This window comes from Argentina silus, assembly GCF_951799395.1.
Source record: "Argentina silus genome assembly, chromosome: 5".
Lineage (NCBI taxonomy): Eukaryota > Metazoa > Chordata > Actinopteri > Argentiniformes > Argentinidae > Argentina > Argentina silus.
Window position 1 is genome coordinate 19,553,308 of NC_139659.1, and position 14,033 is coordinate 19,567,340.

The 14,033-nt window shown below is 42.3% G+C and overlaps 2 protein-coding genes across 2 annotated transcripts; one reads left to right on the forward strand and one right to left on the reverse strand.

Annotated features, from left to right (window-relative positions):
* Window positions 1–1,127: 1,127 nt before the first annotated feature.
* morn5 (MORN repeat containing 5) lies at window positions 1,128–7,693 on the reverse strand. Its single transcript, XM_083669456.1, has 5 exons — window positions 7,641–7,693; window positions 7,188–7,335; window positions 6,475–6,586; window positions 6,146–6,277; window positions 1,128–1,350 (listed from the first exon to the last, which is right to left on the reverse strand). The coding sequence occupies exons 1-5, from the start codon at window positions 7,685–7,687 to the stop codon at window positions 1,274–1,276; spliced, it is 516 nt and encodes a 171-aa protein (XP_083525582.1). The 5' UTR covers window positions 7,688–7,693; the 3' UTR covers window positions 1,128–1,273.
* Window positions 7,694–8,086: 393 nt separating this feature from the next.
* On the forward strand, window positions 8,087–11,300 carry ndufa8 (NADH:ubiquinone oxidoreductase subunit A8). The gene is made up of 4 exons (XM_083669601.1): window positions 8,087–8,249; window positions 9,223–9,386; window positions 10,538–10,703; window positions 10,964–11,300. The coding sequence occupies exons 1-4, from the start codon at window positions 8,199–8,201 to the stop codon at window positions 11,099–11,101; spliced, it is 519 nt and encodes a 172-aa protein (XP_083525727.1). The 5' UTR covers window positions 8,087–8,198; the 3' UTR covers window positions 11,102–11,300.
* Window positions 11,301–14,033: the final 2,733 nt, after the last annotated feature.

Here is a 14,033-nt window from a genome sequence, read left to right on the forward strand (position 1 = left end):
TTTACATCTTTTTCAAAGTTAAGTGAGACCACAACAATTTGATGCAAGTGCCAGCTAAATCCCTCAACACAAACAGTCCACAAGCCTGCACACACATGTCCGCACACATCCGGATTGAAGTCGATTAAAAACAGATCTTGTGATAGTGCTCGGTAGGACAAATTGTAAATAGAAACGCTGGTAAACGACAAGTCATGTGATTCTGAGGGATTAAATATCTGCTGTATATGTGTCTCTGGGTAGTGTGCATTCTAATAAGCCTATGTCTGTGAGTTTCTGCGTTGCCATAGTGCACATTTTCTATCAGCTTGTGTGCGTGTGTGTGTGTGTGTGTGTGTGTGTGTGTGTGCGCCCGTCGCGGGGCAGGAAGCAATCACAGGCCGATGGCTGAGCTGACGGGCGCTTCATGGGTCAGTGTGTGCAATAATGACTTCACTGCTGATTCCAGCACCATCACAGACAGGAAGTCACTGTCAGGCTGCATCACGGGATTGATCTCCTACCCAGGATCCTGTTTCAAAGGCAGCTCATACCTACCTCACTCACTAACATACATTTGTGCATGCAAAATACACATTCAGAAACATACAAACATTCAGAAACACATTCAAACAACCTCATGATGCAAAATTTAATTTCTAGCACAGAGATGAAGCAAAACCTTGCTGGCGGATTGTGTTGCATATTTCCAGGGAAGTACTCATTCATTTGATTTGCAAATCCTAGAAAGTCAGCCCAGTGCAGTGATTACCTGCTGAGTCTACTCCAATGAAGACACTTAAGAGAACAATCTGACATTGATTACATTGACATGCAGCACTGGGATTTTTGCATCATGCAGAGCAAAGTAATTAAGGATAAAACATTATAAGTAAACAAATGGCAATGCTGTAAATTCAGGATTAACATTAACCTTTTTTCTTATTATGCATGATAAGCTGAAGAGGCATATGTTTCTGATTCCACATCAAATGACTAATTATTTAGCAGAGGAACTATAGATGAAAATCTATCTAGCTGAATCTAGTGCAATGACATGTTGTACATGGTCCCTGACAAATAAACGAATACATAAAACTCAACTGTTTTTGTGCAGGCTACAAGTGAAATATGTTTGATATAAAAGAATAATAATAATAAACTAAAATGTGGGTTATTTAAAATGTTTCGGTGCAGGAATAATCGGTTGAACATGCAATACATTTGCTGCTTTTTATTCAGTAGAAAATTAGATTGACCTGACACTGAACGTCCATGTTCCAAAATGAGAGCCCTAGTCAGGTGAATGTCCAACGATCTCGTCCCAGCTCTTACGACAAGTGCGCACAATCCACTCGTGTTCATGATCATCTGCAGAAATAGATTTTAGAGTACATTTTAGACTCCAAACTTAACATTTCAACAATTCATCTGACGATCAAAAGCTATATCAGTTAGGCCTATAAATTAATAAAATACAATTGTAACATCGACTGAGCAGAAATCCACAGAAAAAAATAATAATATTCCGAGGTGATCTGCTTCTGAAACGAGCATATTGAAGTGCAGTTTACATCCCAGGGAAATGTGTCAAATCAAGGTAACAATTAGGAAAATAACTTCTCAGTGGTACTTCAACCACCAATAAATCACACCAAAAAAGGGCCACAATTTTAAAAACATTGACTCGACTGCCAAAACAGCGGATAATATACTGTTTTTCATAGTTAAAACTGAAATTAGTTGCTAATTGCGGAGCAAGAGGTAGCTTCTCTGCCGGGACTGAATCGGAGCGCGCAGCTGCACACACTTGAGCGCTCACCCCCGGGAACAAGGCGAACTGGGCCCATTGTTGGGAACAGGTCTTAAGCTCTCCCCTGATTGTCTGTAATTGCCTGCGATAGCCCTAACAGCCACTCCAGTTGCCTCTCGCCACTATACCTGGCTCTCCCGCTCAGCAATTGAAATCACAGTTGCGCCCGGTCCACACAACGGCAGCTGCATATGAAACATTTCCACCCTTTTTTGTATTAGTGTTTCCTCCCCTCGCAACAACGAGGTCACCCTCAAGAAGGACATTTCATCACTATTTTAAACCAATTAATACCTCTGCTCCCGTCGCCGCTGGTCGAGGTCTAACTGCAATTACCTTCTCCCGAGCGCGTATATGGTAATGAGAAAGAATTCACACATTTTCATATTTGCTGTAATTTGCCCTCTCAGGATTGTAATCGTTTCCCAGAGCGTTTAAGTCACTGCTAAATCGATACGTTAATACAATTCTATTTGAGGGCACAGGTGGCCCCATGGTTCGGATGCAATCTGAAATAAATGGAAATTCTGCACTTAATATGTGCTTCATGTTCAATTTTAACTGCTCTTGATTTCTTATGTCTACAGCGTAAAACCCTGCATTAATACATTTTATAATAACTATCTAATAACATATATTTTACGTTATTTTAGTTGGACAGGAATAATTGTAAAGAAAATCATCAGCTTTTTTATTTTTCACGGCAAAAAATATTTTTTTTAGGGCAAAAATAAAATCACCAAATTAGATAGTATAAGGCCTATAGAAAATTGTTATAGGTCTGCATGGGTGCGTTAATGCTTGTTTCGATGCTTGATGTGAAGAAATCAATTGATCACAAACTTGATCAAATCAATAGTAGGCCTAAACGCTCCTCCCCTACTGAATGTATTTTCCCCTTTCATTTGGGCTTTTTTGCGACTGTTCTGCAGGTGGATATTAATTCATCACATACATTCTCAGAAAGGCTCACACTCAAACAGTATAGTAGAGTGTGGGAGGAAACGATAATGGCACCTTGTTAAAACGTGTTTATCTTAATCCTTAAAATACACTCAAAGGGAAAAGTGTTTCCTTCCAACACAGCAACTCTAAATGGCTGTGAGATCAGATCACCTTGACCATTAGATGGTAAAGTCACTTAATGCAATGTAAAGTTTACATTAGGGCTGTTGTTGCTCTGGGGATTTATTTGTGAAATGTAAATAATCCTGAAGGATTTACAATAGAAGAAGAGATAGTTTCAGGAAAGACCCAATAATATCACACCAAACAGAACACACTGATGGTATCTGTTTGAAATGCCTGAGCTTGACATGGTTTGAGTGGCAGTAGCTGGAGCTGGGGTGTTTTTCTTGGCAGAGGGATGTTTTGAATGTGAACCTTTGCAAGTTACAAAGGAACGGTTATTCCAGAAACAGGAAACTGCAACAAACAATATGGCAATAGGGCTTCTGGCCACTTGTAGGATTACTTGTTGCCAGGGAGAAAACAGCAACAAAACAAAAGCCCCCAAAAAATGATAGTTGGTGTTGGTGTGAACTGTGCAGAGGTTTACTGTACGTGGTTTACTAACAGCTCTATAACATATATGTTTTAGTTGTGCATTAATGTCACATTTTGTCAGTAGGATGAAATTTATGCCAAAGTGGCTCTAAAATGTATAATTAATGGGAGGTCTGGTAGAGACGGAGAAATGAAAGCAAGTTGGTCACTGCCTCCTTTGCTTTCTGTGGTTTGCACCCATGCAAGTCGCTTTGTGAAGTTCTTAAATCCACACAGCTAGCCTAGCAAGTGTTATTACACATGATCAGGGTAATGATGGTGGCTTCACATTACAAGGCTTCTTGTGTCTTCCATTCCATGGGGATTATAAAGTAGGCGCTTTTCATGTAGAAAGAAAGTCCTTACTAGAAAGAAAGAAAGAAAGTCCTTACTATTCTGTATGATTATCTTGTGATTGTTATCGGTTGTGATTCCTATAGGTTGCGTCATGCCGTATTCTATTTTTGGAGACGACGGTTGCTGCAGTGTGTTGGCAGGACAGGGCGGAGAGAAGACATGGTGGACCGTCCCTGGGGGCGGGTTCCTGTGGTGTTTGCAGGCGGCAATCCTGACTGTTCTGTGCCACCACTCCCCAACCTGAGAGGGGCTGGGTCACGTCCAGATGACCCGTCTCGCCTTGGCTGCTGTATGAAGAGATTCCTCAGGGCTTCCTCCCATCTGCTTTTTTGCCTCTTCTCAGGTCTTGGCCCAAAGCCTGGGCATTTCCCTGACCCTTCCTGCCCAGCCCAGCAGCAGCTCTCTGGGCCCGCTCCCTGTGTCACCCCGGCCTCTTCCCCCTCTGTTCTTCTGTCCCACAGCTGTGACTGGGCTCTTCCTCTCCTCCCCAAAAAACGTCTCCGCTGGGAGAGCAGTTCCTCTGCGCCTCCAGTAAGTGCCTGTACCCTCTGCTCTCCTTCATCCTGGAGGGAAGCCATTGGCAATAAATTCTGTCTTCACACCCATTTTGACAAATGTACCTTCACCTCTCAGGGATGAAAATATATCCAGAGGATACAGAGTGTTCCTCAGACACACACACACGCGCACACACACGCACACACACACACACACACACACACACACACACACACATATACAGGCTGTGTTAATTGAAAACACAGATTTGGATTAGATTTTAAATGCTGCTCTACTGTCTAAATTAGGGGCCATACTGGTGGATTTGAGAGGCTGATATTCCATTCCTGATATCTCTTAGTGGGATGGATGTGGGGACAGCCATGATGGAAACTATGGACACACCCACTCACACTCAAACACGTGTGTACACACACACACACACACACACACACACACACACACACACACACACACACACACACACACACACACACACACACAGTGCCACAACATTGATTAAATATTTCCTATATTTCCAGTACATGCAGCAGACAGACCTGCAACATTTCAGCTCCTCCCCTATTTCCTCTCAACACTGCTTTCATTTTCACTGATCAATAACAGAACTGTTATGAACAACTCAAAGTGGGTGACATTTTAACATATTTCATCTTACATGTCCAGGACATCTGCTCAGGATGTGCATCTTTTTATCTGTTTTTGTCTGTCTATACACATAAATGAGAATTTCATGCTCTGGATCACTCTGTGATTAATATGAGGATACTAATCTGTATTATGTTTCACGTAGTTGCTCTAGACAGGATTTACCAAACTATGTGGCTGGCTGGGACCACTTGCAAATCGTAGACTGCTGCCAGTGATCATCCAAACACACACACCTGTGTTTGTGGGGTGATCAAAGAAAATCATAAATAAACTTTCATATTTTCTGTATCATATCCTGTATGCGTAAACACTGTATTTCCAAAAATATTATGCAACCTACAAGCAAGAGACATGACACATGTCAATTCCAAGACATGACATCACAGCTGGTCGTTTCCCATGCACTTTCCCTCCTCCATCCCATTCACCGAGAGCCGATTAAATCCATAACCATTCCTAATTCATGACATTGTCTGGTGATGCAAAACTATGAAAAGCTGGCACGGATATTGGAATTCCTATCTGAAAATCTGACAGACTGCATTCCCTTCAAATCAAACATCCCACATCGGGCACTCGCTGGGTGGAAAAATGTGTTTCGGATTTTCTTTTGAAAACAAAACTAAAATGACTGCAGTAGAGAGGCACGCTTAGCCGAGAGGACTACACAGGAGACCTAATGAGCTTGCCTCAGCACTGCGTCTGAAATAATCTGTTATATTAGAGGATATGGGTAATCCATTCATATTACTTCCGAGGTTTTCTGTTATCAAATGTGTCCCAAGTGGCCAGAGCTTGCTGATGATATTTAATTTAACTTCAATATTCATTGAGAGAGGCTTATTATGTTTTCAAATGTAAAGGTCGAGCATGTAGATTTGAGCTTTAAAACAGTGCTAAATGGCCATGATAAATCGGTAAACATGCTTTCTATCTGGTTTCGAGGTCAAGCGCTGACCTTTACATACCATTTGTGTATTTTGCTTGTTTTTTCAGGGGCATACGATTACATTACCACTATTATAAAACATAGCAAATGTACATTTTCACATATTCAGTAATGTAACACATGCTTCACATTTACCCATAGAAATAAGATATTAAATAGGCTTATGATATGGTCAGACTGGGTCAGCATGGCCCACTTGGTCAGTATAGACCAGTCTTTGTGTTTTGTGCTGGGTTAGACCTACCTAGAAATCTACCACTGATGCAAGATGCAATAGAGGCCTGGATCTGTGTCATGACCAGGAAGTGAGTTCATAGTGAGTTTCCTCTCACCTGTGTTCCTCAAGAAGTTCTGATCATAGTCAGTGATGACTCTGCTGTTTGGGTCGTAGAAGCCGTCGCCACAGTCATAGCAGCCATCAGGAATGACACGCGGTGGGTCCAGATCCGTCAGCTGAGACTCCCCTGATAGACAGAATGAGCAGTGTAAGAACCCAAATGAAAGCAACCACTGAACTGAGGAAAATATTAATTTCAACATAGAACATGTAAGTGGTTATGGCATTGAGGTAATTATAACCTAAATACCTTGCTGTTAAAGATATTTGAGGATTTAGCCTGTATATATAAGGTGGTTAATGTGAAACGAAAAGAAAGTTCACCTGCAGGTTTCAGTCCATTGCACCTCTCAGTGTAGAACTGTCTGTCATAACCATCACAGAACTCCCAGTCTTTTTCCTGGTACTCCAATCCATCAGAAAAGGTATACTTCCCCTGTAGAACACATTATGCTATCTACTATTCAGCTTTGTCTATCACTTCAATTGAACATTGGCAGTCTGTCAATTTGATTTTATACTAGTATACCTAATATTTTAACCAGGCACCACATGTGGAAGAATACATCCCTGGTCCTATGGAGGTTTTACTGTGAACAAAGCTGGGAGGTCTGAGCTGGCAGATAGTCAGGTGTATTTGGTCATGGGCTTCCTCGATCATTTCTAATGGACCATTGTAATCATGATAATAATCGAACTGGTTACCATTAAAGTTGAGATACGCATGAATGACTGCTTCAGAGCAATTGACCGAAAAGGAATGTCTTTCCTGTGTGTGGAACATGCAGAGAGCACATGGAGAGGTACAGAAACCTAATAACTGCGACAATGTGAATGATTGCTAACGGACACCAGATGTAATGTCTACTATAACCAATGTGAAACACACACACGCCCACAACACACACACACACACACACAGGCGCAAGAGCACACACACACACACACACACACACACACACACACACACACACACACACACACACACACACACACACACACACACACACACACAGTGAGAGAAGTGTGTTGCACACCTGTTTGGATATCCCTTTCTCCCAGGTTCCTTCATACTTGCTGCCATTAGGAAAATACAGTACACCTTTTCCATGGAACATACTATCCTTCATCTCCCCAACGTATCTTGTCTCTGTTGGGAACTTGTACTCTCCTTTTCCCTCCATCCTAAGGGACACAGCAGGAGACTGTCACCAGTGTTAAAAACAAGGAACTTGTGCATCATGAAAATAAGTAAGAATATCCATTGTGATACCGGATAGGCAATGATATCTTGCTTGTATGTAGGCTGTTTATTTATCCCAGTGTCAAAGGTGTACTGTCTGTGTATCCTATAATGTGAAGCAACTAAGCCGGTCTAATAGGATATGGATGGTGAGATACTGTTCTGTCTCTGAATTCAAGCTACCCAACATTCATTTTTGGACACAGCTGAGCTTGCAAAGTTTAAAAGGCACTTGTTAATTATTTACCTGTCATTGTTGAAGTCTCCAGTGTAACTGCTACCTGTAAACTCCATACCTGTAGTTTACATAAACTTACAATATCGAAAGCAGGCTTGTTAGCGTATGTGTGAAGGCAGAAAAGAAACTACCGATTGCAACAAGACAAGCAAAGCAAGGTGTTTGACAGCGTTGCCATGGAGACAGTCAGGCTGAGAGCAGTGTCTTATCTATTATTACTACTGGCAGAGAGCTATAATTACAGAAACCAAGCCATTGTCTCATGTCTCGTAAAACACAATACTTGACCAAAAGTATTGCATAGTAGTGGTGCATGTGGTTGCATAGTAGTGGTGCATGTTGTCAAGCCTAGTAAAAAAAGAAAGAGCCAAAATGTCTCCATATGGATTCTCAGTTTCCTGTCGCATTATCCATTGCGTCAGTGCAATGCGCCTGAAAACTATGCACAGGCGCAGTGAACTGACCTTCCTTGTGCGGCCTCGTATTGTAGACTGACTGGGACCTTGAGTGTGTTCTGGGAAATAACAATCTTTCTTTGATTGTGATTAATCTTACAGAAACCGAGCCATGCCCGGTTCGGTGGAGGTTCCTACTTTGCAGGAGTTGAATGTAGATGAGGTAAGAAACGGGATAGCAATCCTTGCCTAGCTTGCTAGTAAAGTTAGCGTAGTCACACAGCTTGACAGTAGTACACAGCTAGCACGTTAGCCACCAACTAATGATTTCTGCTTCTTTGCTTTATCTCGTATTAGGTGTAAGTGTAGCTAGTGTAGATTACAATAGAACGTTGCTAAATGTAATAAAAATGGCCAACATAGCTGGTAACACTGATTTTAGATGCAGGGGCAATGAATCAAGTTAGCTTGCTATCTACAGTTACAGTTGTTATTGCAGTTACTCCATCAAAGTGCTCCCCTTTCACTAACAGTGAAATCACTAGCTAGATGTATTCAGCCTATCCTTGAATACGACTGCTAGCTAAGTAGAAAGTAGCCTTACTTTGCCCTGATATTAGCAAGATGTCTGGAGGCATCTAAGGTAAGGACAAGATGGTGTTTTGAGGAGGTTATCTCCTGTTATTTGATAACGAAGATGGCATTCTGAAAAATTACTTTAGAACAGATCAAAAGAAAAAAACTACTACTATTGCCCCTCTGTCCTACAAAATTCTGACATCAGTCGTTGGTATTATGCAAAAGAAGTGCATTCTGTACAAATTCCTACATGCTAGATATGGCTTTGACTTATGCTCTTAAAAAATAGATGTTTTGTTTCATGGCTGACAAACCCTGCCCTCGAAGAAGTTGTTAATATTGAGTTAAGCATGCCATTGCTAAACTTTACTGACAAATATATGGACCATTTCCTGGTATTCATCTTAAATAGTGGTCCTCTGTGGCTCAGTTGGTAGAGCATGGTGCTAACAACACTTAGGTTGTGGGTTTGAGTCCTGCTGGGACCATATATACTGAATTGTATTCACTCACTGCAATGTAAGTTACTTTGGATAAAAGTGTCAGCTAAATGTTATAGAATAAAAATACATTTATATTTGTCTAAAGTGTCTCTTTTTGTCAACCTTCCTGTCCAGATCAATGTGTCGTCTGCTGTGCTGAAAGCTGCTGCCCACCACTTTGGCTCCCAGTGTGACAAGCCTAACAAGGAGTTCATGCTGTGTCGGTGGGAGGAGAAGGACCCTAGAAAGTGTCTGAATGAAGGGAGGAAAGTCAATGAGTGTGCACTCAACTTCTTCAGGTAGCGTACTTAAGCACTTAAAACATAACTACCAAGTAGTATTTTGGCAGATATTTCGCTAGCAACTTTAAGGCAGTTCTAGTGTCAGCAGGGATACATTATTATGTGGTCTTTTCATGTGTAGCTTAGTCTAAGTTTATAATACAATGAACAGATTTAACTCTAACCCTTGATCTAGCTTAATATTGGACATTCAGAATCCATAGGAAGGAATTGTCACAGATATTGATATAGCCTAGATTTATCGACATGACTGCTCACTATAGGATGATGAAGAAACTAGAATTCATAAGATTACATTAAAATCATAAAGTTGTCTCTCTTGGTAAGGAAATGCATTAGTCTCTTGGTCATGTCCTCTCTGGAGGATGATACCCTTCGTTGTATCAGAATCATATACATGTTTTGTCTGTCAGGATTCCGGCCAGTATGCTTTACAAGAGTGTGTTGTTCCACATTCTGCACTCTTATCTCCTTTGCGGCTCTCGCAGACAGATATTTTGACTTGTAATCTTTTCAACGGCGCTCTTGTTTTCATATAAGCTGGGGTGTTTTGACGTTGCCTTTACACTGCAGTGAATAGGTCAATGTTTAGGTTCCACTGAAAGCACATGTTTTCCTTCCCACTTCTTCAACTGACCAATGGAGTCAGGAGTGGGGCAGTGGCGCTAACTATAGGCTGCAGGTTGTCAGACATCTGATACATTGGGGAAGTGGTCTGCGTAATTTCACTCGGAGGCATGGCGGCTGTGTTTACTGAAGGTTGCTGTGCACTAATAACACCTTGTGATGCCTCTGCTGCCTCTGCATGACTGGGATCCGTCACTGAATGGGGCAGGGCATGCAGGCTCGTTCTGCATAGGGTCCACAAATATCATGACCACTTTCAAAGCAGGAACAAATAAACAGCTCTGGCTCCCAAAGTAAACATAGGTTACTGAGAATGGTAATACATGTAATTATTCTAATGGCGTAGGATTTTCTTTTAGCAGACCTGTAATTACACCTGGTTGTTTAGGCTTTTGGCGTCCCACAGCCACATTAAAGGCAACGCTCACCCAAAGTGCATATTAGCTTATGGATACCTAGATACAAGTGTATGGAGCTCAGAGTATTACTGTGAACTGTGCTAATGGTTTTATGTATTTCAGGCAAATAAAGGGGAACTGCGCAGAGTCCTTCACAGAATACTGGACCTGCCTTGATTATTCTAACCTGGCTGAGTTGCGCCACTGCCGCAAGCAGCAACAGTCCTTCGACAACTGTGTGCTGGACAAGATGGGCTGGGAGAGACCCGGCCTGGGAGATCTGTCCAAGGTGAAGTATCATATTCTGCCTGCCCGCGGTGTGGTTTTCACACCACATCTTTCAGTCATCCGTGTGAAGACTATGTAAACAGTCCTCTTTCAAATGTTGAAAATGGCTTTAAGCCTGTTGACACAGATTTTCACTGAGCCTATATGCTTTCTCTCGTCCAAGGAAAACACTGCTCGCATACATGGTGAAGAAACCGTCTGGCTTGCCCCTTTGTCGTCTTCTGTGGCGAACTTTAACCCCTCGTGTTTTTTTCCCCCCAGGTGACAAAGGTGGAGACCTCCCGGCCCCTTCCTGAGAATGCATACCACTCGAGACCAAGGCCAGAGCCCAACACTGTCATTGATGCCCAGCTGCAGCCAGCCAAGCATGGCAGCCGACTCTTCTTCTGGAACTGGTGAGGGAGGAGTTCTCCACCTAGCTCCACCATGCCTGCTGTCTCGTCCTGCACAACCCCACCATCATCAGACCTCTATATACAGGAAGGGACGTTGTGCACCGGCCATAGTACAGCTCGCCTTTCCCTATGTAAATGTATGAGTGAACAAAAGCAACTTCGGTGTTATTGTTGTGAAATAAAAAGATTTAATTTAAACTGGTTTTCACGTCTCCTTTCATGTCTGGTACTGTAATTACATGTTACACAGTTTTCATGGAAATGGGCGATTGATCACCTGGGGCCTGTTCCAGAAAGCAGCTTCAGATATATCTAGTAGTCTAGTGGTCAATTACAACAATTATCTTTCTTGATGAATTAGAAAATAAAAATCATTTGGGATATTTGATTGTTAGCTGGCTGATTTTCTTTTTTTTTTTTATGAGATTCCAATTACACCTTTTAACATATTTGTTTTAACAATTTGAAGGAGAACACAATACAATACAATCTTTATTGTTACATTTTTCAATGGAAAAAATGATTTTGCTCTCACAGTACCTAACCTAAGACACATACTGCACACATACATACTCATTGAGTTACAGAGACAGGGACAGCACTGCTTTGAGTGGAGTCAGAGGCAACTGTGTTTTGTCAGGGTCCTTTTGGGGGTCAGGGTCAATACCTATGGCTGCAAGGCAGTTTCCTCCTTTTCTCCTGGCTTACTTCCTTACTGGAACCTGGATGATGTTCTCTGGAAGACAGAGTCAGTTCAAAGACAGTCCTGTGGAACCGGGACTGCTTCTAATATCCACACACTGACCCCAGGAACACTGGCCAAACAGGGAAGAACACTGCAGGGGCCATTTCACTGGCCAACACAGAATAACACTGCAGGGGCCATTTCCCTGGCCAAAACAGTACATGGGCCATTGTGTTCTTCTATCTAAATAACAGTTTCCAATAAGTAAAATGTTACCAAGGCCTGTGTGTCTCAATGCATATCAGTTTCTTTTGTTGTTGTTTAATAAAGGTATAACCATATAAAACATAGCATCAAACATTGCCTAAATAAACATTGAAGATTTCATCAATATCTGTGGTTTAAGAGCCACAATAGACAAGGTCTGCCTCATACATTCTAGTGAATTCCCTCTATAGCGGGAGTGGGCTGATGTCAGTGCAGAGTCTGAGAGGTCTTTGGTGAATATGGCCTGACCCTTCTTTGACAGGAGGAGAGGAGGGCTGCCTTGGCGGAGCAGGGAGGTTCCTGTCTTTGCCAGGAACACAGCATCAGGGTCTGGAGCCTCAGGGCTGCTTAGGGTATCAGATCAAGGGGAAACACAACACTCATAGTCCTGTCAGACCACCATTGTAAATGAGAACAAAATGCCTCTCTGCTCTCTAACCATACGGAGTTACCTTTGAGCATGAACCTCAGACTGTCGGAGGTGGGGAAGGGGTTAAGGCGAGCTAGACCTTGCGGTTTGACTTCAGGCAAATTTAGAGCTTTAACCCATGCCATGTGGTTAATTCCTATTGGGACCAATAGTACTGTAAGTTTGACAGTTAAACATGAATACAGCTATGTGGCCCAAGGGTGTTTTTAACTTATGTAAAGAGGCCTCGTTCCAAAAGTCAGTGGCCAACAGGGTCAATGTAACAGTTTGCAAGTACCCACATTCTAATGTCACTCTCATAATGTGAAAATGTTCTACTGTATATGTTTATTTATTTTGCTTACACTAATTTGCTCATCAATCTTAAGTGTAGTGAGGACTATTCTTTGCAACAAATTCACAGTTGAGACCTTTACAGGCTACTTCTGCAGAGACAGAGACACAGCTTCCAAAGGTATTTTCCCATTTCCCTCAGCCTCTACTGTCTGTCTCTCCGTCTGTCCGTCCGTCTTGCCTTTGGATCTGATCCTGTCTTTGGAACTCAATTGTTGTCAGGGAGCCAATTTTGTCTGTGTAAAAATCCCCTGTTGATCCCCTGAGGAGTGGTCTGTACCGGTGGCTCGCGCAGGAAGTGTCTGACAGCAGTTCTCCTGACCTGGGCGATGATGTGCGGGATGAAGGGGGAGAGATGGAGAGGGAGTGGGGGCGTCCAGTGGCTCGAGGCAGGTCTGCAGGGCTCGTGGCAGCCCCAGCTCAGAGCCCCACACAGGAAAGGGGGGGTCATCGTCAGTTGACTCTGCCCCGTTGCAGGAAGCCCACTCTGGCAGAGGAAAGAAATACAATACAGGACTTTCACAAAGCAACGTGCCGCTCAGGAGGCCGTGGTGCTAAAACACTTAAACAAACCAGCTAATTCACGTTCCCAAACTGTCAATATTCCCATTGTTCAGCTATGACTTTGACAGAATCAAATAAATATTTGAAGTAGTAATGGGTACAAACTGCCAGTTGCCCGACTCCTCTTATCACACAGTCATCAGGTCATCTGTGTTTGAGCTGAGGAATGGAATTCTACGGGGTGTGAAGGGAAGGGAAGTTGGCCTTTCAAGTTTCCCTACTGTCTTAGAATATTTCATTTTTTTGGTGTTTAAAGTGATGAAAATATACAGTATTTTCATTGTTTATAGGCTTAAAAGTGACCATTTCCCCCTCAAAATGAATCATCTAAATTTGAAGCCAAAGAAGTCATCCTGGCAACTCTTGATTGCTTTTATTATGGAAGCTGTTGAATCAATAAACAGGCATCAACAATGCAAATGAGTTGAATGAAACCACAGCTAACTTTGCAGCAATAAAATATATCACTGCCATTAAGAACCTCTGTTTGATTTGTTTATCTTAGATGTTCTTGTCCTGGGTACGGCGCTCTGATCTGTACATGCTGTTGAGTGGTGCTTTCATGCTTCCTTTCAAGACATACAGAGCTGCTTTGATCTCCCATGCAGGTTGTACTTAATAACCTAAGCCTGCACAGTATGCCACTCATGGGGATTG